Source organism: Hyla sarda, chromosome 12, assembly GCF_029499605.1.
Source record: "Hyla sarda isolate aHylSar1 chromosome 12, aHylSar1.hap1, whole genome shotgun sequence".
NCBI lineage: Eukaryota > Metazoa > Chordata > Amphibia > Anura > Hylidae > Hyla > Hyla sarda.
In genome coordinates this window covers 43,762,500-43,776,419 of record NC_079200.1, presented here as the reverse complement: position 1 = coordinate 43,776,419, position 13,920 = coordinate 43,762,500, and the positions used below count along the sequence as shown (strand labels likewise).

The following is a 13,920-nucleotide window of genomic DNA, read 5'->3' as shown; positions in this document are numbered from 1 at the left end:
AGTACTTATCAGCTGCTGTATAATACAGAGGAAGTTGTGTAGTTTTTTTCCAGTCTGATCACAGTGCTCTCTGCTGACACCTCTGTCCATGTCAGGAACTGTCCAGAGTAGGAGCAAATCCCCATAGCAAACCTCTCCTGCTCTGGACAGTTCCTAACATGGACAGAGGTGGCAGCAGAGAGCACTGTGGTCAGACTGGAAACAACTATAAAACATCCTGTGGATAATACAGCAGCTGAAGTATAAGGCTCCTTTCACACTACTGTTACTGTCCGTCAGTATTGAGTCAGTGTGCAAGTAGCCTAAGATTTTTAAATAGAAGTAATTTACACATCTGTATAACTTTCAGGCATCAGTTGATTTGAAAAAACAAACAAACATTTTTGTCCCCAGAGTACCCCTTTAAGAAAGAAGAGTAAACATCCTTTAAAGATTGATATAATGGTAAGCCTCTTTACAACTTTTAAGCTTTCATTTAATATGTTAATACTTTTAACATATATGTACATTATATATGTATGTGTATATATATGTGCGTGTGTATATATATATATATGTATATATGTGTGTGTGTATGTGTGTATATATATATATATATAATATATATACAGTGGTCCCTCAAGTTACAATATTAATTGGTTCCGGGACGACCATTATATGTTGAAACCATTGTATGTTGAGACCAGAACTCTATGGAAACCTGTTAATTGGTTCTGAAGCCCCAAAATGTCATCCAAAAATAGGAAAAAGTGAGGATTAAAGAAAAATAAGTAGATAATTAATATACATAAAGCAAATCCTTACATATAAAAGTAAGAAAGATCTGCTGGGAGCTGTAAATCACTGTCTATTTCAGTGTTTTCCAAGCAGGAGCCTTCAGCTGTTGCAAAACTACAACTCCCAGCATGCCCGGACAGCCTTTGGCTGTCCGGGCATGCTGGGAGTTGTAGTTTTGCAACAGCTGGGGGCACCCTGCTTGGGAAAAACTGGTCTATGTAGAGGACAGGAGCTTCTTCAGGGTCCAGTACAGTACACGCAATGTCCTAAAAAAGTAACATGGAGCCGCCCCCACCTGGTGTCCAAAAGAGCAGCTAACCCTGGTACAGGTAAAGTGTACAGAACATGTAATACCTCCCTGTACTGTAGGGGGCGCTACCAGACACCAGTCAGTGCATACGCTTCAGTACTACAGGTGTTTTACCAGTAAATTGCCCATCCTGATTGGTCAGTTCTTCCGGCCATTGACACGTTTCGCAGATCTGGACTGTCTGTACATTGTATGTTGAGTCTGGTTTCAACTTACAATGGTTCAGAAAAGACCATTGTATGTTGAAACTATTGTATGTTGAGGCCATTGTAAGTTGAGGGATCACTGTATGTATACACATTCAATTACGACTTAATTTCAATGAGCTATTTGCGAAGACATTTTCTCCTCCATCAGCTCCATGTGATTCTGCCTCCACCAGCTGTGTTTTTGCTTATTGAATAATTATTTTACCAGATTCCCTGAAATTTTCCATTCCTGTTGATTTCTCAGAGGAGAATCCCATCTAATTTGGAAATCACTGTCTTGTTTCAGACAAGCGGAAGCTTTGCTAGTATTATAATAATGTAAACATAAGGCCTTTATGACGTTTTCCATGTAATGAATTGGTACAAATGAGGTTGAAGAAAAGGATGTGCCCTTTTTTTTTTTACCATTCCTAAAAAAAATCAGGTTTTACTGGAGTAACTGGTAAATTAGGTGAACACTGGTAATGAAAAGGGCTTCCCTAATATAGTATTCAATTTAAAATACATCTTAAAAACTACAAAGGTCATGTTATGTATGCAGGTCTGCATAGGTTGCCATGTTAGGGCAATGTGTGCATTAATCTCTATGAATAAAGAATGAAAACTCTTTGAGACAACCCCCAAAATTGCAGTGAAAATGTTTCTTCTGGAGGGTGGTTCTTTCAAATAAGAGGACCGAAAATTAGGATCCCCTGACAGAAAAATGTTGTCTAAGTTGATGGTGATATTGGAGAGGCTTCTATGTGTCACCTCTTTTTAAAAGACTATAGGGCAGGGGTGGACTGACAACTCATGGGGCCCCCAGGCAATAGAAGATTGTGGGCCCCCCATGTAGGCAGCACAGCAGCGAGTACAGGCTGTACATGTAGGCAGCACAGCAGTGAGTACCAGGCTGTACATGTAGGCAGCACAGCAGTGAGTACAGGCTGTACATGTAGGCAGCACAGCAGTGAGTACAGGCTGTACATGTAGGCAGCACAGCAGTGAGTACAGGCTGTACATGTAGGCAACACAGCAGTGAGTACAGGCTGTACATGTAGGCAGCACATCAGTGAGTACAGGCTGTACATGTAGGCAGCACAGAAGTGAGTACAGGCTGTACATGTAGGCAGCACAGCAGGGAGTGCAGGCTGTACATGTAGGCAGCACAGCACTGAGTACAGGCTGTACATATAGGCAGCACAGCAGTGAGTACAGGCTGTACATGTAGGCAGCACAGCAGTGAGTACAGGCTGTACATGTAGGCAGCACAGCAGTGAGTACAGGCTGTACATGTAGGCAGCACTGCAGTGAGTACAGGCTGTACATGTAGGCAGCACTGCAGTGAGTACAGGCTGTACATGTAGGCAGCACAGCAGTGAGTACAGGCTGTACATGTAGGCAGCACAGCAGTGAGTACAGGCTGTACATGTAGGCAACACAGTAGTGAGTACAGGCTGTACATGTAGGCAGCACAGTAATGAGTACAGGCTGTACATGTAGGCAGCACAGCAGTGAGTACAGGCTGTACATGTAGGCAGCACAGCAGTGAGTACAGGCTGTACATGTAGGCAGCACAGCAGTGAGTACAGGCTGTACATGTAGGCAGCACAGCAGTGAGTACAGGCTGTACATGTAGGCAGCACAGCAGTGAGTACAGGCTGTACATGTAGGCAGCACAGCAGTGCGTACAGGCTGTACATGTAGGCAGCACAGCAGTGAGTACCAGGCTGTACATGTAGGCAGCACAGCAGTGAGTACCAGGCTGTACATGTAGGCAGCACAGCAGTGAGTACCAGGCTGTACATGTAGGCAGCACAGCAGTGAGTACAGGCTGTACATGTAGGCAGCACAGCAGTGAGTACAGGCTGTACATGTAGGCAGCACAGCAGTGAGTACAGGCTGTACGTGTAGGCAGCACTGCAGTGAGTACAGGCTGTACGTGTAGGCAGCACAGCAGTGAGTACAGGCTGTACGTGTAGGCAGCACAGCAGTGAGTACAGGCTGTACATGTAGGCAACACAGTAGTGAGTACAGGCTGTACATGTAGGCAGCACAGTAGTGAGTACAGGCTGTACATGTAGGCAGCACAGCAGTGAGTACAGGCTGTACATGTAGGCAGCACTGCAGTGAGTACAGGCTGTACATGTAGGCAGCACAGTAGTGAGTACAGGCTGTACATGTAGGCAGCACAGTAGTGAGTACAGGCTGTACATGTAGGCAGCACAGCAGTGAGTACAGGCTGTACATGTAGGCAGCACAGTAGTGAGTACAGGCTGTACATGTAGGCAGCACAGTAATGAGTACAGGCTGTACATGTAGGCAGCACAGCAGGGAGTACAGGCTGTACATGTAGGCAGCACTGCAGTGAGTACAGGCTGTACATGTAGGCAGCACAGCAGTGAGTACAGGCTGTACATGTAGGCAGCACAGCAGTGAGTACAGGCTGTACATGTAGGCAACACAGTAGTGAGTACAGGCTGTACATGTAGGCAGCACAGTAGTGAGTACAGGCTGTACATGTAGGCAGCACAGCAGTGAGTACAGGCTGTACATGTAGGCAGCACAGCAGTGAGTACAGGCTGTACATGTATGCAGCACAGCAGTGAGTACAGGCTGTACATGTAGGCAGCACAGCAGTGAGTACAGGCTGTACATGTAGGCAACACAGTAGTGAGTACAGGCTGTACATGTAGGCAGCACAGTAATGAGTACAGGCTGTACATGTAGGCAGCACAGCAGTGAGTACAGGCTGTACATGTAGGCAGCACTGCAGTGAGTACAGGCTGTACATGTAGGCAGCACAGCAGTGAGTACAGGCTGTACATGTAGGCAGCACAGTAGTGAGTACAGGCTGTACATGTAGGCAGCACAGCAGGGAGTACAGGCTGTACATGTAGGCAGCACAGCAGTGAGTACAGGCTGTACATGTAGGCAGCACAGTAGTGAGTACAGGCTGTACATGTAGGCAGCACAGCAGTGAGTACAGGCTGTACATGTAGGCAGCACAGCAGTGAGTACAGGCTGTACATGTAGGCAGCACAGCAGTGAGTACAGGCTGTACATGTAGGCAGCACAGTAGTGAGTACAGGCTGTACATGTAGGCAGCACAGCAGGGAGTACAGGCTGTACATGTAGGCAGCACAGCAGTGAGTACAGGCTGTACATGTAGGCAGCACAGTAGTGAGTACAGGCTGTACATGTAGGCAGCACAGCAGTGAGTACAGGCTGTACATGTAGGCAGCACAGCAGTGAGTACAGGCTGTACATGTAGGCAGCACAGCAGTGAGTACAGGCTGTACATGTAGGCAGCACAGCAGTGAGTACAGGCTGTACATGTAGGCAGCACAGCAGTGAGTACAGGCTGTACATGTAGGCAGCACAGCAGTGAGTACAGGCTGTACATGTAGGCAGCACAGCAGTGAGTACAGGCTGTACATGTAGGCAGCACAGCAGTGAGTACAGGCTGTACATGTAGGCAGCACAGCAGTGAGTACAGGCTGTACATGTAGGCAGCACAGCAGTGAGTACAGCTTGTGATTGTCCGAGTACAGTACAGTACGACTTACTTACAGCCTGTAAGTTACATAGCAGTGAATTGTGAGATGGCACACCCCAGCAGGTGGCACCTGGGGCAGACAGGCCCCCTTCCCCCCTGAGAGGGATAGGAGTGTAATTACAGCAATTACACTCCCCCAGACAGCTGATGCAGCTCTGGAGGTGACTACTGTATAAGACAGCAGAGTAGTGAGTGCAGCTTTGGAGGTGACTAGTGTATAAAATATGATACAAGAGTAGAATAGTGAGTGCAGCTCTTGAGGTGGCTGTGGGATAAGGTATGGTGTAACAGCAGAATAGTGAGTGCAGCTCTGGAGGTGACTAGAGTATAAAATATGATCCAAGAGCAGAATAGTGAGTGCTGGTATGAAAGTGACTGAAGGATAAGACATTTTGTAACAGCAGAATAGTGGCTGCAGCTCTGGAGGTGACTGGAGGATAAGGCATGGTATAACAGCAAAATAGTGAGTGCAGCTCTGGAGGTGACTGGAGGATAAGGCATGATGTAACAACAAAATAGTGAGTGCAGCTCTGGCGGTGACTGGAGGATAAGGCATGATGTAACAACAAAATAGTGAGTGCAGCTCTGGAGGTGACAAAAGGATAAGATATGATGTAACTGCAGAAAATGGAGTGCAGCTTTGAAGGTGACTGGAGGATAAGACATGGTGTACAAGCAGTGAGTAGTAAATGCAGACACACCTGACTTTTTCTCTCTGTCTTCTTCCTCTCTGCAGTAAAGGCTTAAGAACCTGCGGGTCATGTGACTCAGGTCCTTAAGCATTCTCCAAATCGTGAAGGAAAAGTTCCTGCCCACAAGTAAGGTACAATGATGCCCCCTCTCTCCATCCTATCTGCCCCCAGGCCACATGTCCCCCCCCTTGCTATACTCCTGCACTAACTGCAGGAAGATCGGGGAACATGGCTGCTGTAGGTCTGTATGTATCCAGCTGGCATTCTCCCTGATCTTGTGAAACAGCAAGTCTTGCCGTGGGTGTCCCCCCACAGACCCGGGCCCTCGGGCAGTGCCCGACCTGTCAATCCGCCCCTGATATAGGGTCATTGTATATAAAGGCTGGGTCCAAATTCATGGGATTATGAAAAGCTATCCACATGGATACTGGTACTGAAAAACAAAATCATAGTATGCAGTGAATTTTCTAATGTTGTTGGAAACGTCACATATTAGCCTTGCAGACTGCACCCCTTCAATGCACAGGGCGGAAACTGGCAATGTAAAATTTACTTGTGTTTTGCTTCTGTATAGCCACAGATTTCTTATGAGTTCCGTGGTGTAAATATTCCGCCACATGTGGATCTGGTCAACCAGTGCTCTATAATAGTATTTTCTATAGGAATCAGGGAAGAATAACAGGAGCGCTTCTGTTGTTGTTTGAACGTTTTGTTGTGCGAATCCGCTGTTATTCCACCTGGAAATAAATAAATTGGGAGCGGGAGTGCTCTTGTTCTTTAAACTTGTTTGTACTTTGTCATTTGTAATTCCATCTGGTAATTGAAAATTTAAATAAGTTAAGAACCAGGACACTCTGCAAAGGGGACCAACAGGCTTCCCTTGAAATGAGCAATATCCATATCAATAAAGAAAGTCTGCGGCACTCATTCACCTGCACAGACACACACACCTGCTAAATGATCAAGCAGTCAGATGCTACATGGAAAAAATAATCACCATTAAAGGGGTGCTCTGGTGGAAAACTTTATTTTTTTTTTTAAATCAACTGGTGCCAGAAAGTTAAACAGATTTGTAAATTACTTCTATTAAAAAATCTTAATCCTTCCAGTACTTATTAGCTGCAGAATACTACAGAGGAAATTATTATATTTTTGGAACACAGAGCTCTCTGCTGACATCACGAGCACAGTGCTCTCTGCTGACATCTCTGTCCATTTTAAGAACCGTCCAGAGCAGGAAAAAATCCCCATGGCAAACATATGCTGCTCTGGACAGTTCCTAAAATGGACAGAGATGTCAACAGAGAGCACTGTGCTCGTGATATCAGCAGAGAGCTCTGTGTTCCAAAAAGAAAATAATTTCCTCTGAAGTATTCAGCAGCTAATAAGTACTGGAAGGATTAAGATTTTTTAATAGAAGTAATTTACAAATCTTACAATGAAAGAGAGTAGCGTGCACTCACCGCGGGAAAACAGCTGCAGGCCCGAGGTCCGGGATCACCGCGGCAGAGACTGTAAGGGGCCCTCAGAGGCTACGCCGGCTGTTTCGGACGTAGGAACGTCCTTCTTCCGGCCTCCAGGCCGGAAGAAGGACGTTCCTACGTCCGAAACAGCCGGCGTAGCCTCTGAGTGCCCCTTACCGTCTCAGTCTATGTCGTGGTGATCCCGGACCTCGGGCCTGCAGCTGTTTACCCGCGGTGAGTGCACGCTACTCTCTTTCATTGTATTGTTTGATACTTCATCTAGTGTGTGCACCCCGCAGGTGCTGCGTTGTTACTTATCGGGTCCGGAGGCTGCCTGTGTATACCAGCGGTATCGTATATCTGCATGTTTAAGCTGCACGGTGTGCTCTCTCCCTCTCTAGTGGCTTAAAGGTAATTTACAAATCTGTTTAACTTTCTGGCACCAGTTGATTTAAAAAAAATAAAATAGTTTTCCACTGGAGTACCCCTTTTAAACTAATTCTCCTCACAATGTCCAGAATGGTGTCCTACTCCTTTGTTTTGAATAGAGTGGCTGCTTGGCACATGCTCCATTCAGTGTGTCTTAAGCCCTTAGAGATAGCCAAGCACTGTACTTAGCTATCTCTGGTGGCTCCATAGATATTGAATAGAGCAGGGCACACGTGCCAACCTACTGCTATATTCAAAACAAAGGATTCAAGGGGCCGTTCTTGAGATCACGGGGAGGGAGTGCAGTCTGTCCTGTGGATAAGGGGATAAGTAATTTAAATTGGAATACTCCTTGTAATAAAGCAGCTCAAATCATTCCTATTATTGAGATCCAATGGTCCCAATGCATTGTATAGTATCATTGAACTTCCAGTTGTAATAAATATTTTGCGCTATCTATCCTATTAGGACTATGTAGAACACATTCAACACAAACACAACTATAAACTGATTCAGTTCTATATATATGAGGGCAAGGAGGAGACAAAGGTAGTCAATGATAAATCGTATTCCCTGAGCATGGATATAATGACTGTGTAGGACCAAGGAGACAAAATGGGACCTGGAGCACCACTAATGCTATATGGGAACGAGGTCTACAGTATTTTCTTCTGCTTCTTTTTGTTCCAGTTCCTCCCACTCTAGTATGACGTATTTGAACATCTGTTGTGGAGCTATACATTCTAATAGTTGTTAATGTTTTAGGGAAGTTACAGGCTGCCTGATGCAATATGATGTGAAAATAGATTGTGATGGTGCCGAATACCACATGTGAATAAGCGGAGAACAATATGGAAGTGGGGCTCGGCTTCAGATGGCTCTCTGCAGTGTTTTTCAACAAATGATCATTTTAGTGGTTTGTTCCTGACAGGATGTTCTTCCATGGCCCACAAGCTCTACAATTAACTGCAGTGTCCTGGGTTTTTCTTCTTAGTAAAAACAAATTGTGCTTTTGCCTGCTGCGCACACAAATCCGAGTCATTGTCGTGCCGCATCTGTTGCATTATATTTTAAGATACAAATGCGGCTAAAGACATGAAGACTGTTGATTACTGAAGTGCCCATCAAATTGTCAGTTGACAGATTTCTTTTTTAGATATTTATTATTTTGATGGGTATCCAAGACCAGCATGCTTTGCGGTGAATGTTATCAGATACTGGAAAGCTTTCCGCCATGTCTACAACAACGTTGTTCCACTGTATTTTTCTGTTTATGGGTTGTGAATTAAAGGGGTTCTCCACCATAAGGCGATTTTAGTATGTACCTGGCAGACGGTAATGGACATGCTTAGGAAGGATCTGTGTTCGTCATGGTAATCTCACAACATAGCCATTTATCCCCAAAACACTGTGGCTAGCTTTTTGTGAACTAGTATTTCCTGTTTGACTTTTCTTTTTTTTTTTTTACTACAAATCCCACAATTCCATCTTCCTCCCTCCCACACATCAGCCACCCCACCCAGTGAAACATAAATGAGCTTCATCCATTCAAATCAGTGTGGTTTTCAATCAGGGTGCCTACAGCTGTTGCAGATTGATCCCTCCACCCATTGAAGCAGACAGGCTCCCTGTCATCAGCTGACTAGTGAGTCAGGTCTCGGCCACATTGCAAGCTGGGAAAAATCTGAGACAACAGTCATTTTGTATGCTGTTAAAAATAAATATTGGAGTCAAAATCACTGAAGAATTGGGAGAAAACCGTCACACACAGGTACAGACACTATATTATGAACTACACTAACTTTATAGCCCCTGTAGCATGGTCAAATAAAAAAAATCCTGGAATACCCCTTTAACAATCTCTTTCCATGCATTTCTCCCAAAGTAGTATTTTTGTTCGCCCTGAGCTTTGTGGATTCTGATTTTGTAGACTCATAAGATCTTCTATTACTAAAGGCCAGGATTCCACAGAAGGAAATAGCAGATTTGGTTGGGACATGAGTTATTCACCTGTGTATGGTGTCATTTCCTGTCAGAAGGGATTAAACGTGTCTCATTGGGCTAAAACGGTGATCCTGTTACCCTTGCTGTGTGTTCATTTTAAGCTCTGGCATTGAGACTACAGAGTTGCGTCCAAGGGAGGCAGAACAGTAGTGAAATAGTCCCTAATTCTAAAGTGTTCCACTTAATCCTTCTTTTACAGCATACGAGAGGAGTGACTGGCAGGGATAACTGTGTAATTGATCCCTCTATTAATGTTCACATTTCAGAGAGGAAAGGCTATGTAATTACACCTTACAGGCACACGACTAGGCTCGGAGCAAACATCTTAGGTTTTGTTTTTACTTTGTATTGTTTCAGGATTCTTTTATATTCTGAGCCATATAAGAACTGATTCTGGGGGCCGTCAACAGCAGGATCTTCTCAATCAGCTGGTCTTTAAAGAATCTTTAAGCTGTAAAACATACACATAAATTATTCATCTAGTTATTTATTTAATAAACTGTGGGTAGTTGTGTAACCTGAACATTCTCCATCATATATACATTTTGACAAGAAGTCTCTTATATTTTAGATTCCTACCTGACGTGAGACTAGTAGCGCAGACATGTTCCGTAACAGTCTGAAGATGCTTCTCAGTGGCGGAAAATCCAACAGGAAAAATCGGTCTAGCGGTAAGAACTATTTGTCTCTCCCCCCCCCCCTCGCTTATATAGGTGCTGAACATTCAATGAACTTTAATTGAATCAGTATTACAAGATTATCAAAGAAAAATGCTTGTTTCTCCTTTTTTCCCCTCCATCTGTTTGCTGCACTAGTCATATACATTGTGAGACTTTGACAGGAATGGTCATTGTGGATCACTATTTCCCGAAGGAACTTGTCATATGTCAATATCAGGTTTCAGAAAGCGCTTACCTCATCCAGAGAAAGCTGGGTGAGATATGGGAAATCCAGAAATCTGTAAATCCCTGGCAAGACAACTTGCTGGGGAATTTTGGTAGTCCTGTTATTGGTCCGAGATTTTAATGGGATGAAAGGTAAGTTTGATAGTTTTTCAGACTAGCAAATATCAGCACAGGTGCTAAAAACAGCTTATCACTGGGCTGTAAAACTAGGTGACAGTCACTATGCAAGTGATGCTGTGAGAAACCTGCACCCTTGGTAGTGGTGAGAGTTTGAATCTGGAGGTTTGCAAACTCAAAGGGGGGACATTGTAACCTGTCTGAGTAACATATTTGTTGACTGTTGTGTTTGGTGGCTGGTAGTAAGCCACCTGTATAGACATGGAAGAGATCTGTATAATCAGTATGATTTATTTTTGTGTTTATGCCTTAGTGTGAATTCCTGTTTAAACATTACTTCTGTGTCCCTGAGTCTTACAGCTATTTTGCCATTATTTGGCTAGTTTTACAAAGTTATGCTTCAATTCAACACTCAATTCACTGCTAAATCTATCTTGAGAAGCAAAGCAGACACTTTGATTACTAACTGACTTTTGGCTGCTGACAAGAAACTGAGGCATAGACGGTGCTAAGGCATCTAGCTTTCACTGCTCCATACTGCTTTATAAAGTCTTAAAGCGTGCTATAGCGATATCAGTGAGCAGGATCTCCTCTTCTGAGAGGCATCATAGCAACCAGTTTCTGCTCTTTTTGGAACCAAGCTCTAGGAAAACTGTCAATTGCCTTCAGTATGAAAACTAGTAATAAAAATGGCAGATATCTGTGGGGAAACCAGGTAGCAAGTGTTCAGTTTCACTACAGGGTTACCACAAGGGAATTTTAAGCATTGCAAATTTCTCTTTTAAATAAGCTGTAATTTGTGGATGTACCTATTCTCCAAAAAAGAGAGAGATGCTCTTTGTAGCCACTCTGACTAATAGATAATGGTCTTGAATTTGAGACCACTGTTCACCCTAAGATAGCATTAAAATATAGTTTATTTAAACCAGACACCTCCTTTAAGATTGTGTGTCATTTCATTGGACTTCCTAGTATGACACATCAGCCCTTATTTTTGATGTAAATATATCCTGTCCATTTTAGTTATACTCTGTAACCCTGTCTGTCTTTGACCTTGTGGATGGGGCATGTTTTGATAAAGTGTTAAGATTACATGTAGATTAGGTTCCTCTATACGCCTCCCCTATAAAAAATAAATTAAAAAAAGCTATATAATTTAGAATGTATGATGCATATGATGAAAGATTTTTAGTAGTTTTTTTTTGTGATATATTTGTGCCATAGCTAAACAAGCAATGTGATAATATAAAATGCACACATTTATCTAACTATATGGCACTATGAATATGAGTTACATTGCAAAAATTTAAAGAGAACAAAAACTGGCCTGTGTCGAGCAGGAACCAAAAACGGAGTCTGCCCACTAAAGAAAAAAAGATCAAAGAACTTATACCACTTTGTATCGTGGAAAGGACAGACAATGTCAGCAATCTCCTGAACCTTAAAACGTGTAAGAATAAAAAGAACACCACATCAGAAAAAATCTCTGTGTTTGAGTTGTTGTGTCTCACCTCATCCAACCTGTCCACTCCTAAAATTGGGGAACAAGCACGGGCAAAGCTAGGACAGTGTCAGAGGGCCAATTAGCAAAGAGGCAGCAAAGTGCTACCAGGAGCACAATATGGAGTGTTTGGGGTATCCTATCATCCCTCACCAAATCATTTTGGGGTGTCGGAGCTTATGATACACCATGGCTTTCTACATTTGAGGTTAATGTTCCAGTTGGTAGCAAACTACATTCAAATAGGCAAACAAATGTGTACATTTACAGACACCATGGAATAGATTTATGAGCACCGATTTGCACTTAGGACAGTGCATTATCCTATTTTTGAAAAATTTGCAAAAGAGAGACTATTAAAACCATATAAAGCCATATGGACCAGTATAAAATATGTTTCCCTCCAAAGTTCGTAGATTACATACCTGTGTGCCTCCACCCAGCCTGACAGAATAGAGGCGGAAATCTTCTAGTCGCCCGTCCACCTCTCCAGTGTCCGGAAAAGTGTATTTAGGTCAATTTAGAGGAAACTATTCTGAAAAGCAAGCTATAGCAGAGCTTTGGAAACCTTTCTCAGACATGGACCTATTGTGTCATCTAGTATTCATGTGATCTACTTGCATCAAGTCCAAGTCTAGCTGAACAGAATACAAAGACTTGGCATATCAATCGGATAACCACACCCTTTGCTGAGAGATGGCAGAAGTGGTTCTCAGGGGCAAGATACTCTCATACTGCACCACACTGAATGCACCGAGAAAGAGACACTTGAGTTCCTCCTTATTCATGAGGGACAGTAACATGCTTTTGGATGCGTTTACCTTGTAGGTTGAAAAAAAACAAAAATAGGAAAGGAAGTACAGGACTCGTGGAACATGCTGACCTAGATTGCTATGAAATGGGAAGACGTAATCGGCAAACATTGATAGCTTCACTTCCTACCTGGATACCTGTGAATAGATCAGAAGAACCCAGAGGAAAGGCGACAGGGGAACAACCCTGCCGTGTAGCCAAGGTAAGAGGTTTAAAGAGAATTCCCGGAGTATACTGTAGATCCTGCCTGTGAGGTCCTTATACAGACCTTACAGCAAGGAACTGAAGCTTCCAGTGACCCCAAATTTGTCTTACACTAGTCTTAGCCAGTCTAGCGTTAAATTTAGTGTTAAAAGAGCAGGATCTGGTGCTGCAGGACCCTAGGTCCATGAGGTCCTTCCCCCGCTTTAGAAGGATTTTACTACGAGCCACTTTAGCAGCAGCTGATGGGAAGCCTCTGTAAAAATCTTATCAAAATAACGCGTTCTTTGCACACAAAGGAGCTTGTAAAAGTCACCTGGATAACCATCTGGTGCCAGCGCCTTTCCATTACACAGAGATTTGATGGTGTCTCTCACCTTCTCCAAAGTGACATCAGCATTCAGCACCAGTCCTTGTTCATCCAACAGAGTGGGCAATGACAGACCATTCAGAAGACAGACCATTCATAAAACTTCTGCCCTTACCTGTAAAGGAAGATGAGTAAAGATAGTAGTCACTTGAAATCCCATTGATGGAATGATGATCATTCCTGACAACTCCAATAAAATCTCAAAGAGCTAGCACAGGCACAGGTTAGCAGAATGGCCAGGAGTTGGTCAGCCTTAGTAACTTGCTGAAAGAGTGGTCTAAAAAATAGACTCTTGCCCTTGTGTCAGTGTGGGTCCACAAAGTGGGAGTATGCTTCCGATAATGCATATACTCACCTTAGAATAGCCATCCAAGGTCTTATGCTTCTTTGTGGTGCAGTATGAGAGTATTTTACCCCTGAGAGCCACTTTTGCCATCTCTCAACAAAGGGTGTGCATATCTCATTCAGCTTTTCGTCCTTGTCAAGTAGGTCAGAAACCAAAAAATCTGTACCTGTAAGCCTGGATGTCCACTGTTTTGCAGTCGTCTGCCTAACAGGAAGCTGACCAAAAAATAGTCAATGTAAGACCAG

General features: G+C 43.5%; 1 protein-coding gene across 5 annotated transcripts in view; it reads left to right on the top strand.

Annotated features, from left to right (window-relative positions):
* The window catches only part of TANC2 (tetratricopeptide repeat, ankyrin repeat and coiled-coil containing 2), a 532,732-nt gene that overhangs the window by 217,340 nt on the left and 301,472 nt on the right, over positions 1–13,920 (top strand). For all 5 annotated transcript variants that reach the window (XM_056548533.1, XM_056548535.1, XM_056548534.1 and 2 more), the window contains one exon: positions 9,994–10,093. In XM_056548533.1, the coding sequence (XP_056404508.1) occupies positions 10,027–10,093 (67 nt within the window). In that variant the 5' untranslated portion in view covers positions 9,994–10,026. The remainder of the gene's footprint in view (positions 1–9,993; positions 10,094–13,920) is intronic.